A 12,519-nucleotide genomic window follows, 5' to 3' on the forward strand; every position below is an offset into this window, starting at 1 on the left:
AAAGTGACGCTTCCCGCATGCTAGATCGGTGGGCAATTAGGTATTTTATAGACGGCAGTAGAAAAACGGCATTTGACTCACGAATTTATTTGACACGAACGGAGCGAGTGTTTAATAAACGAGTGACTTATAAAATTTACCGAACGTCTTGCATACTATACTTTTTCTATGACCGTTAGTTTTTGGAAACATTTTCGCAAAGCGACACGAATACATTCACTGACATGACCGTCAGAATTGACAAACGTCAAAATTCAAGGCGTGGGAAATATCTCCAAAAACATCCGATTACTCCCAAATCCGTGCGGTAAAATCCCGGAAATGTCCGAAGTGACTCGGATCCGTGGGAAACGAAGCAGACGTGCTACAGTGGACCCTAAATTTTACACACTAATCAGCACTTTGCGCAATCTTCTTTCTAAACATCGACCTCCACATGCTTAACTCGCTGACGTAAAAATGCCACTTCCAACTGAAAACTTTCAAATTGATTAGCGTGGGTTATTGAACACTACTAGGTCTTATTGGTTCAAAACAAGATTTGAAATGACAGATTGATGAAAAATAGATTTGAAATGAATGAATAGCCTTTATCACTTTTTTTCACAGTGCCTTCAAAACTTCCTATTTTGCATTTTACATATTACATATTATACGCTAACTATGATTGAACAATAATATTCTAGGGGCAGTTTGGCAGCCTGCTGTTTGTTGGTAGGTTTCTGATACCACAAACGATGTTGATCGATGGGGATACACGGAAACTGCCCATTTTAAGCGCGCTGGAACAGCGCCTTCTAGTTGCTACTAACTGAACTATGTGCCTCGTGCGAAAGGCCCCGAATTTGACCGCATCGCGCCGCGACGATGGCGGGAACCCGGATAACCGGATTGCCAAAGTCCCGGCGACCCGTCGTCTCCGTATTGATTCCGGGCCACGTTGCCAAACGGCCTCTCACGCAATACGCTTTGCCCGGCCATTAGAAACCAGGACAACAACAGTAACATCATTTGCGTTGCTCTACTGCCGCTCAATGTTATGAAACTTTCGGTGTTTTCACCCCAGAACATCTTATAAAAATTCGCACCATCTTAGGCTGCGACAACCAGGTAAAGCATGGTGCGAAAGCAACCCTCGTTGATGTGGCAACGTTGTTCGTGCGCGCTCCCGCGAGCCACAGCCCGTGGGATTGACAAGTAACCAGCCTACCGCTTGCTGCCTGCTTGGGCCCCGCTGCTCGTCGTGCTGCATGTGCGTCCATCACTTGGGGCGTCGCCACATCCGAGATCCTCCAAGTGCCAGTAAGGGGGTAGAGAATCGGTGTGACAAAGTGTGATGTGGTGCGCGAGAGAAATGACGATTGCCGTGTAACAATTATATCGCGGTGTGCCAGTTGTCGCAGTGTCACGGGCATTTAGAAATCCCTTTAATTATCCGCGTCGTACCTTCCGCGATACCGCGTCGGTTGCTTCGATATTTTTTTGCAGGTACGTAAATGATTGTACAGCCGAATACGCCGAATCGGAAATAAATTGTCTGATCCGAGTTCGTATTGCGGTCATTAAACAAAGCGACGAATTGTTTTCTCTTCAGGTATCACATAGTCAACGTAGTCTCTTTCCCATTTTTTTGTATAGTCGTTGCGCTGAGCCGAAAAATATCTTATTAGTTGGGATCGTTTTGGTTTTTGGTGAAGTAATACCTGACCTTATTTCCAGTGCCTCGCAGATTTAATTGCGTCAGGGTAGGAAGAAATTGTCGGATTTTTTTGTTGAGTTGTAACCGGAAGTTGATCGAAATTGTGCATGTGCATGTTTAGAATCACCAGTGAATTTATGGTAATTTAAAGCAATTTCATAAAAAAATACTCATTAGAGCCACTACTGCTTTGACCCAGAAATTTTTGACTACGGCAGTTGTTACATGAAAAAGCTGACTTTGGTCAAAATTTGGTTCAAAAGGTGCTGTTTCGCACTATTTCTTTGTGGTAATAATTTATTCGAATTGCAAACTAACCAAAAGCATACCTTGAAATTAGCTATAGAAAGTTTGAAACCGTTTTTATTACCAAAAATGAAGAGAAAAGTGATTACGAAAAAGGGAATGTTCCAGTAGGAAAATTCACTTTTTGTGGTGAATTTTACTGAAAGTACCCTTTTAGGGCTAGTGTTTGATCCAGAAAGTGAGATGTTAGCAGGATTGATGTTTGATTAAAAAAATGCTCACCGAGTTTTTTTCTTAACAATAAACCTGTTCATTGTTCTATTACTGTGAGTGATTAATTATATACCAGTTTCGTTGTATACAAGAAGCCGTTTATAATTAAAACTAATTACAGTATAAAAAATTTTTTTAATAAAAAAAATATACAACATTAATGGAATAAAATTGTAATCCTCTGTGTTAAAAAAATCAGAAAACTCATCCCTTTGTTCCGGTAGGGTTCATTAGGGCGTCCGCTTGTTTCTTATATTCGTTGAACATGTCCCTTATATTAACCATGGTCTCAGACCCAAACTTGCGCCCTCTATATTGTTGGGTATCTCCCGATTGCATATCTCTTCCATCTTCTCCATGTATGCTAGATATGGAATCCATTTCCATATTTTCCTTATTTGTTTCGCCATTCCAAGCTGAAAACAGAACCGATTAAACCCTATAGCCACATTAGCAAATACTAAAATCCTACCGACTGCACCATCTCTTGGCGCCATCGCCGTGGCGTTGCTGTTGACTTCTACCAGCAAATCATTGACCACTTCCTGAAGCTGGGTCATTTCGCTTCTGATTTCACCGATTTGCCGATTTCTGATGGTCAAAATAGCCGCGTACTTCTCCTTTTCCAAAGAGCACAGACGCAGCTGGTGCTTAACTTTCGTTATCTCTTGTTCCAAACACGTTTTAGACTGTTTCAGCCCTTCCAAGAGAGAAGTAGTTGATTTGACACCCTCTAACTCAGATCTAAGGGATGTTGCTTCAACCTGAAGCGTTCTTAACTCCTCGTCCCTCTTTGAGACTTTTTGCAGAAGGTTCCGCTAGGTTCCATTAATTTTTTTTAAATGAACTCAAAGTGAACTGCAATTTAACTTACGTTTAGATCCTCCAAGTCCTCAACCCTTTGTTTAAAAAATTCCAAGCTCGCACGTTCATTTTGCAGTTGAGTTTCCAAGTAAATCTTATCATTTTTCAGTTGGCAGCCAATTTGCTCCAAATGACGGCAGCTCGCTTCGAGTTTTATAGTGTTTTCTCTCATCAGTGTTCTATACAATTCCTCTTCTTCATGGTCGTACCAATCGGTTTGGACACTTTTTTCTATCATGGGTTTCGAAAGCTTCTCCTTTAAAATTGATGTCCAGTTTTGTAATGTTATTATATAGCCACCCCAACTTACTGGTATGTCACTTTCAAGTGTGTACAAACTGGCACTCTTTCTAACATTAGGAAGCAACTCAATGGTCTGTTGTAGATGTATTGTCGAGGCCACTTCAGGTGGCACTCTTTTCAAAGCACCTTGTATAGCTGTCACTATTTCTTGAACATTTCTTTCATCTAAAACTTATTTGGTTAGCCTGAATCGCACGTGGGTGGGCGAGCTTACTAGGTAGCAAAGCTTGCAAATGAATTTGAAGCTCTTTGGCCAAAAAGTGTAAAGTCCTCAAAGGATCAAAATTACTAAAAACAGACTGGTTGCCGCCTGTTTTTTGATTTTTTAACAGGTGCGCCCAAGGTTCACGTCCGCTCACCGTCGACTTTGAACGTTGTTTTGGCATATTTGAATGTTTAACCGTTACTTCCACAAGTGGCGAATCGTTGGACGCACTATATTGAATTACATCAATAGGACTGCCTGGAGAGGGAATATTTTGTTGCTTGGCAGTAGCGTTGCCTCTAATCAGATGGTTGTTAGAATATTCTGATTTCGCGCTTCCAGAAACATAACGCTCTCTATGTCTATGCTGGGAAGGTGTCGCTGTGGAAGGTACCGACAAATTTGGTTTGCCTCTTTTCGAATGCTTTGTAGCGTGCAATTCTGGTGTCAGGTTTGGCAAATTCATATTAGACCCTTTGGGTCTTTGAGTCATCGTTAACACAAAATTTATACTAAAAACAATTCCGTTTTTTTTTGAAATATAAGGTTAGGTTGTACAATACGGTCTCTACGTGATTTTGGCCCACTTTGTAACAGCTGTTCGACAATGATTGTTTAGAAAAATTGAAAAACGTGCCCTATGACGGCATCAATGTCATTTTATAATGACATAATCAATGTAATATTGTGAAGTCAAGACAGAGAATGATAGTGGAAATTCCTCTACTTTACATTTTTTTGGCTAGTTTGTAAGGTTGAGATGATCGAAAACAAATACATTTTTTTCTGCTTGGACACCACATCCTATTTCGTCGAAACACGTGTTTTTTAAACTTCTAAACTTCTCTTTAAGTCGATTGGCGTATGAAGTCGAAACGAACAGCAACAGCAGTTAGAGGCTGACGTACTACGTGACAACGTCGTTGCCATAGTGACCTCGTTTTAGATGACGTCAAAACGGCCCGGCGCGGCGTTTTTCCAGGCGACGTTGGGCGTCGGTGTGCTCGTTGACATCGTCGACGCGCCTTATAAATTTACCTAAGATGGAAATAAGTTTGTTGACTAAGCTTGTTCGAGAGGTCTTCGCGATAATTACGCACCGCTATATTTAGGACGGTTGCTCTTAAATTGCACACAAATTGCTTTTTCCAATGCATATGTTAATTTATAATTAATATATATACAATATATTAAGCTAAAACTTTGTATAATTAATTAAATATGAATTAAAGTTTATTATTTGAATTAAGTCGGAGCCCATTTTATTTCATTAGAAAAAAAGTGCCGCGCACGTATTCTGCTCCGAGAATTTTGATGTGTCAATCTGGGAAATGCAAAAGTGTCTTCTTAGGAAAACAAAAAGCGTAAGACAGGAATGCCGTAACACATTTCCACGACGCGACTCTATTCAAAGGTTGCTCGTTATTTAAAAGCAAAACATAGGCGCGATTCAATTCTTCTATCATTTTGTGGTATTCTCTCTTCCACTTCGCAAACGTCAACATATAGCTCTGAAATACGCATTGTGTCGAAGTTCACGAACCGCGCTAAAATAAATGAATACTTTTATACTTCGCTGTTGCAAAGGGAGTTGAAAAAAACACAATACAAGTCCTGCTGCACGTTGGACGAGATTACACTGGCAAAGTACAACGAAAATATATTTAGGTTAGGTACAAGTAGTCGCAAAATTTCCAAGAATCTGTACCGATCATAAATTTTTTCATTCGTTAATTATTACTTTCATTTGTTTCAGTATTACTCGGGCAGACGACTCTTCCAAATGCATACATAATTCATAGAAAGAGCGGCGATGAACGGCGAGTTATTACGGATTTAGATTTTTCCACTACACGTTTATTGTTAGTTTCAGGTGAGTTTGGCGCCGCAGCTACTAACGACCGCCCTGTATATCGGCGTGTGCGTAATTATTCCGTAAATAATTTTAAAATGGCGTACTTAATTATTTTTGCGATGAACGTTTTATAGTCCATACATCTTCGATGATAATACTTCGCGGCAACGTTAATCATTTGTTATTGTTGATTTTAACTTAATTGCAGTCGTAGCGTCCTAAAAATAAGTAAATATAGGACAAAGAAAATAAAATTTACATTGTTTTTCTTGAACTCGACAACTACGCTGATTGGAATTTTTCGAATACCTTTCGATAAGCAATGCGTTGGTCTGATTAAGCTATACCGGAGCTAAAATTAACAACGTTCTTGTGTAGGTACATATCGTGATTTGTTACGGTAAGAAATACAACTGCCGGATATTTTTCGTCTTTTTTTATAGAGCAAAATTGGCGGTGATGAATGTGATGAAATTAAAACTTTTATAAACACTAATCGAATAGACGATCACTTACGTGTGTTATCTAAATCTTTGAATGGAATTCAATTAGAATCTCGATTTAGATTTCATTGTTTTAAGAGAGTTCCAAGTCGTTTTTCGTGTTCGACACTCAACCGACTGCGTTTATTAAAATCCAAAATTAAACATTACAGGTTTATTTGTCAATGGAGCCGATGTATCATTTTATATTTATAATACGACCAAAAATATAGTGCACGTTTTAAATATCTTACAGTACCTTAACCGCAGATCTTCGCAGGACCGTGGTAAAACCCATCCCAGCAGATGTTTATTCTGCATTAGTAGGTCTTGCCTGAGATGAACCGTAACCAATATTTGTAGAAACTTGAAATTTTTATTTGAAACGTAAATCGACCATTTTAAATTTAATTAAGCATTGATGCTGCGGGATATTTTCGAATAAGTAGAACCGTTTATTTTAACATCAGGTTATATGTATCTTTCTTAAGAGTTTAATCTCAATTGCAATATGTTCGTATATATTACGGAGGTATTTGACTGTGATCCTTTCAGTAAGTGCGTATTTATGTATCTGATTCTCGAGCTTTGACCCTGCCAGGCTGTTTTCATTGGATAGTTCAAAGGGTAAGGGTAAATACCTGTACACAGGTAAGTATGAATATAATCATTTTTGTCCTGTGTGCCTGTCGATTAACAACATTCTTCCACTTTTATTTTTGTGTCTTCTACATAGTTCTTCGATTTGTAAATAACAACAGTCTTTTTTAAGACTATAGATTATATTTACCGTGGATAAAGATAAGTTATAAGAATGCAGATAAATATTTATTAGAATCTTACAATTAAACATTTTTTTAAGGTTCCTGTTTTTTAATTTATTTATATTTAAAATGTGTAGACCGTGGAATGAAGCAGAAGTTCCCCAGTTAGAAGAAGACATGAAAAACAACGCAGAATTTGAAGATGAAGTGAAGATGGTAGTCGAACCTAATGACAATTTAGAAGACGAACTTCGAAAATTATCGCCAAATACTGGTATTGTGTTGGGTAATGCCTCTTATCATTCAGCCCAAATTAGAAAAATTCCAAATACTTCTTCAAATAAAGAAGAAATTAAAGAAATTTGAAGAGATCTACACGAAAAAACAACTTCTGGAATTATTAAAAATAAAACATTTTAATAAAGACTACAAAATCGATTCGATACCACAACATAAGGGACATGAAATCTTGAGACTACCACCGTATCATTGTTTATTTAACCCGATTGACAATGGACCAAAAATTAGTGATAGTATCATAAACGTAATTCGGTAAGATATCGGTATAAAGCTGGTATAACTGTGAAAAACGAGTAATAAAAGAAGAAAATATTTATTGCGAACGATTAGTGACGAAGTTGATCATTGAACTAGCTGACGACAGTAGCGATAGTGACGATTTTTTAAGTGACTGATACATTATTATTAGTATATTTAATATTTTGTATATTAATAAATTGTTACTTTGTACTAATTTTTTTATGTACAGGTTTCAAGAATTGCTCAGTGAAAAAGATTGAAAACATACTTATATCCCGCTTGTTAGTGTAGGTAGGTAGATAAATTCGTAGGACGGTCCTGGAATAGTTACGGGAAGGGTCTGCTCGGCGGGGTGTTCTATAAGGGAATGCGGTTTTGGAGTAATAAACAGTGGGCAAAGAGATTCACGGGGTCAGTTGTAACAGGACTATATTTCTGGTCTAAGTATACGTATATACAGAACGACTGATTCATGTACGCATAATAATATATTGATAGTTGCTTCATACTCGTAAGTTCCTGTATTATCGGCGTAGGCAGGGTCTCTATATCTCTATTAGCTATATGGGTTGAGGACTAAAAAACAGCTGTTCTAACTTTTCACACAATGATAGTCAAAACGATTTCCGAATTTTTGCCCAGCAAGTTGTTGGCACAAGTGCAGTGGCATTTGTTTTTTTTAATTTTCCGTTTCTATAACGCAACCTGAGTCTAATCGTTTGTGTGTTATGTTCGATTTTACAATATTATTAATCGAGTTTTTATTTTTAGTTTTGGTTGAGCAGCTTTAAAATTTTACTGTAAATCTTCGCCAAAGGATTTTTAGAATAATGTTTGATAACGTTGATAATGTTGATTTCTTACTATGATATTTTATTTGAAGAAATACTTGTAGCGAGAGTGTAAAAATTATTTAGCAGAGTCCTCCAGTTTGAAACGAGTGCCCAAAAACATACATTTTTGTGGCTTGCTGGGCGCCAAACAGCAAGTTTGTGTGAAGTTGTAGCCATTATATAACTAAATAGCCCTTATAAGAAATATATGCATATACGCTGTGATTACACGAATAGGGAACTTGAACAAAATTTTAATTTGAAAATTATTGATTATAAAAGTAAGTTTATGCTATTAAAAGAATCACAGTTCACAAAAAAAATCGTAGTTGAAGTCGATTTTTTAAAAGATCAATCTGATAATTTACATACAAAACACCGAAAGTTTTTCTTTTTCTAAGGTTAGCGGTGTTGTAGCCACTAGTTTTAAACCAATATAATATTGTAATCAGCAAATTATTGAACAAAAAAAAACAAAAAGGATTTTTTTTTAAACCAGTGATTTTAAAGTATATTGGCAGTATATTGGCATTGATAACTTTCGTGCAAGTTCGAAGAGTTAAAAATGTGTGTGCACCGCTAAGACTAAAGTGACACCTGAACATAATCTTAATAAAACAACGACGGCTTTTATTTTCTAGTAGACGAATAAAAAGTTTATCTGGTGTTTGACGGGCCCGATTTGTAATATTGTTTTTCTGTTGCATCTATTATTATCAGGTAAAGCATCCTAAGTACAAATTCAAACTGGCGTAGATAAAAACACTCCTTTAGACGAGCCAAAAATAAACGTAAATATTATAAGTCTCTTGAGAATAACACGTATCGAACGAAAAGCAGCGGTATGACGTCATGATCATTCCCGCACGTTTAGTGTCGTTTGAGAAGGAATAGCCGTGTGTCACAACTTGGATTATTTATTGTAACTTAAATGTTGGCTTTTGAGTGTTGATATTTGCGTTATTTCTATATATAAACAAATGTATTAAAACAATTGCAAAAATTCTAATAATAAGTAAGTTTCTGCTCGATCATTTAGAAATTGTGCAGTAAAACTACTTGTGGTCTGTCTGGGACTAATCCGTGATTTCTTTGTGGGAACAAACCTATTAGAAACGTTTATTAAAGTCAATACCTACTATAGATTTGTCCCAACCTAATGATTTAGAACCGTTCCATCGGCATCGTAGTTTTAAAATCGGTTGAATTAGTTTTATGCGCTATCGCGAATTTTGCATCGCTTCCAAACTATTTATTGTTTCGATAATCTGTTGGAACTCTTTCAGATACAGTATCACTGTTTCGTGATGAAAACAAAGCAACCTCCACACTAACGTCATTCAGTTAAATAGAATCATTTTGGAATTGATAGCGATCACGGTTGGAACGCTTTTATTTATTTAGATAAAGATAGCTTTATTTCCATAACACTTGATTTACAAGTGTGGGATATTGTCAGCATAATACTAATATAAAAGTATAAAATTATGTTAGTATAATTAGTAAATTAATAATAGTAACACTGATAGGTAAATAAGAAATATATAAAGAATAACAAACAACGAATACGTATTTAAAGGTATCACAAGAAAGAAAATCCTTAATATTGTAATAGGCGGCGAGGCTTAGCAATTTGTCTTTAATAGTGCATTTGAATTTTGTTTGACTAGTTATCTCCTTCAGTTCGATAGGCAATTTATTATAAATTTTTACAGTCAAAACAAAGGGACTATTTGCTGTAAGAGACAGTCGATGTCTAGGTATTTTTATTTTAAGATTCGGTCTTAGACTGTACTGAATATCTGAGTTTCTTGAGGGCATATAAAGATTAGAGTTACTTTTTACATACGTGGCACAATTTAGTATGTACATACTAGGAAGTGTCAATAAAGAGTGTTGTGGAAATAGGTCCCGACATGAAAAATTCCGTGGCTTAAAAAAAAAGTATAGTCCGTAAAATGCGTTTCTGCATCCTGAAGACTTGCTCCGCACGTGGGGAACCTCAACAAACCAAGGCGTAGTTGAGACAGGAATAGACATACGAAAAATAGTACATTTTTAACAAGGGGAAAGAAACCTGATGGCGGAGCCTCCATATGACAAAGCAGTAAACAGAAAGTTTTTTTGAGAATGTGGTCCACTTGTTCGAACCAGGAGAGTCTCGAGTCTACATAAACTCCGAGGAATTTTACAACACTTTTCTGTTGTTTTGTGCTTTTCATTAAAGCGTGCTAATAAACTCTTATTTAAATCCCGTGTTGAAAAGGCAGTCTTCTCAGTTTTACTTTCATTCAATATCAATTTGTTAATTTGTGCCTAATGTTTCATTTGCTCAACAGTTGTCTGCAGAAAGGGTAGAAACTGCATCATCCGCAAAAAGGGAAAAGTAAGAATGGGGGAAAGATGAAAATATATCATTTATAAACACTATAAACAATAAACTGACCTGGAATCAGATACGTATTCAAATCCTAAGGTATTTTGACCAACTGCGTACGACCCCCAAGAAAAGATCTTAACCAACTTAAGCCGTTACCTCTAATACCATACGAACAAAGCTTGTCCACTAAAATATCAACATCGACCAAGTCAAATGCTCTTTGTAGATCGAACAAAACAAATGCTGTCTGCTGCCTTTCTCCTAACAAAGAAGATCCAGCAGACCATCAGGTCAGCGAAGGACAAGAGGGGCTCACTTTCAGCTGCAGGAGTCTACCGCATTCCGTGTTCATGCGGAAAGGTCTACATCGGGACTACCAAGAGATCAATGGGAACGAGACTTAAGGAGCATAAAGCAAGCTGCAGGCTAGGACATACAGAGAAGTCTGCAGTAGCTGAACACGCACTGGGCAGCGGGGAACACAGGATACACTTTGAGAGCTGTAAGTTACTAGCATCGGTCAACGGCTATCACAACAGACTAGTCAGGGAAGCCATTGAGATACAAAAACACCCACACAATTTCAACCGAAAGGAGGAGACCCTTAGACTCAACCAAATCTGGAACCGGATCCTTAGGAACGCCCGAGCAGTACCGATCGATATCCCGAGACCAACCGAAGCGGAACAAGCCCCGCCCACCACCAATCGGCATAAATACAACCTGCGCAGGAGAAATCGTCAGTCTACGTCCAACATCGGAGATGGAAGGACCTCTGAAGAAGCTCGCCACTCGTGCTAGCGAAACGTTAGGAAGTAATTCCAATCGACGACGGCCTTTAAACCCGAATCAAGATAATAGCTTATCAACGGGCCGCGAAAGCCTTAACCAATTTATCAGTTTAGGAACTGTTGTCGGATTTGTTGGAACAGACCAAGAACTAGACCGCTCAAATCTACCATCTGAACGGCCCTCGTATCTTTCGCGCGGTCGACAGCCTACTTTCTATTCCGGCGGAGCCGCAAATAATTATCAGAGGCGCACTTGATTTCGAAACCTTGAAAAACGTGCACGACAAATAAACTTTTTAAAAGGAATGTATCGAAATAATAGCCGAACGTGTATCGATAATGATGCGAAGAAATTTACCATAGGTGAATTCAGATAACGAAGCGATTGAGATGTTAATCTCTGTATCATTTGGATTCGAGCTTGCGGATCGCGAGGATGTCGACGATAGTGACGGATTTCGGTCGGTGATTGTTTCGGAATAGAATTTAGACGGGACGTTGTTCGTGTTGTGTTCTCGCGCGGGTGTGAACGGAACTATAGAACCATCCTAGCGGAATATAGACGCAATAACCAGAGGTTAGTGATGTTACCGAAATTTGCGGGTCCGACATCTGGGCATCGTTGCGTGTTAAAACTCGAAAATTCCTCGCCCGTATTCTATATACCGAGCTGTATATACAGTCGCCACCCTGAAATTTTGTCTGACGTTTTATAATAATTTTTTTATCTGGTTTTCATGATTTCCTTATCAGTTATGTTTTTCTTTAATTATTTTATAAAGTAACATTTTTGCGACTAGGCTCTATTATCCGGGAGTGAATCAAACTGGTGTTTTTTGTCTTAACTTTAATACACCCTGTAGGAAAATGGAGATAATTTTATTTACATTAGTGTCTTTTGTAATCTGTGATGCATTCTTTTCTTTTTTGTTTTATTCCATGATGCCATTTCTCTGACAGTCTTGACCTCTTCAGCTGTTCACTTTGTTCTCGCAGTAGAAATCAGATAAGTGTAACAGTATAACAGTGCAAGAATGGTATAATATTTAGGTTTATTTTTATGGGGGTACATAATAGTTGGCGCTTTTTAATTCACTAGTCAAAATGTTTTAAATAACATCTTGTAATTGTAGAGTGTTATCTATCGTTATTTAATAATACTTGTGATGTCCAATTTATCTGTAACCCCGTTCAATACAATAATACGATACTTGGCGATTCGGGGAATCCCAATAAAAATATCGATTCCATTTAGTTCTCAGAATGACGCAACAGCGACGTAAC

The 12,519-nt window shown here is 37.6% G+C and overlaps 2 protein-coding genes across 12 annotated transcripts in view; one reads left to right on the forward strand and one right to left on the reverse strand.

Moving 5' to 3' along the window:
* The first annotated feature begins 1,126 nt into the window (after positions 1 to 1,126).
* The window catches only part of LOC132698481 (glucose transporter type 1), a 45,835-nt gene continuing 34,442 nt past the window's right edge, over positions 1,127 to 12,519 (forward strand). The window contains exons 1-2 of one of the 6 annotated variants that reach the window (XM_060664564.1): positions 1,127 to 1,488; positions 5,347 to 5,463. The gene's annotated coding sequence lies outside the window, so the exon portion shown is untranslated. Of the gene's footprint in view, positions 1,489 to 5,068; positions 5,259 to 5,346; positions 5,464 to 11,541; positions 11,813 to 12,181; positions 12,273 to 12,519 lie in introns of those variants that run through there. The other 5 variants (XM_060664575.1, XM_060664566.1, XM_060664565.1 and 2 more) reach the window with 5 other exon arrangements.
* LOC132698483 (uncharacterized) lies at positions 2,403 to 6,038 on the reverse strand. Of its 6 annotated transcripts, XM_060664582.1 has the most exons (7): positions 5,755 to 5,818; positions 5,550 to 5,663; positions 3,600 to 4,628; positions 3,393 to 3,550; positions 3,093 to 3,338; positions 2,691 to 3,036; positions 2,403 to 2,634 (listed from the first exon to the last, which is right to left on the reverse strand). In XM_060664582.1, the coding sequence occupies exons 3-7, from the start codon at positions 4,081 to 4,083 to the stop codon at positions 2,423 to 2,425; spliced, it is 1,446 nt and encodes a 481-aa protein (XP_060520565.1). In that variant the 5' UTR covers positions 4,084 to 4,628; positions 5,550 to 5,663; positions 5,755 to 5,818; the 3' UTR covers positions 2,403 to 2,422. The 6 variants fall into 6 exon arrangements, with proteins under 6 accessions (XP_060520565.1, XP_060520562.1, XP_060520559.1 ...); XM_060664579.1 differs by lacking the exon at positions 5,755 to 5,818 and adding an exon at positions 5,962 to 6,038 and having other exon boundaries at positions 3,093 to 3,550; XM_060664576.1 differs by having other exon boundaries at positions 3,093 to 3,550.

This window comes from Cylas formicarius, unplaced genomic scaffold (assembly GCF_029955315.1).
Source record: "Cylas formicarius isolate icCylForm1 unplaced genomic scaffold, icCylForm1.1 PGA_scaffold_2__14_contigs__length_35257938, whole genome shotgun sequence".
NCBI lineage: Eukaryota > Metazoa > Arthropoda > Insecta > Coleoptera > Brentidae > Cylas > Cylas formicarius.

Excerpts from the sequence above, each read along its gene's own strand:
- LOC132698483 (XM_060664579.1), bottom strand. The coding sequence starts at position 4,083 with ATGACTCAAAGACCCAAAGGGTCTAATATGAATTTGCCAAACCTGACA. Across the intron at positions 3,551-3,599 it reads TTTGCAAGCTTTGCTACCTA|ATGAAAGAAATGTTCAAGAA; the intron begins GTAAGCTCGCCC and ends AATAAGTTTTAG. Across the intron at positions 2,635-2,690 it reads GCCAAGAGATGGTGCAGTCG|CTTGGAATGGCGAAACAAAT; the intron begins GTAGGATTTTAG and ends TTCTGTTTTCAG.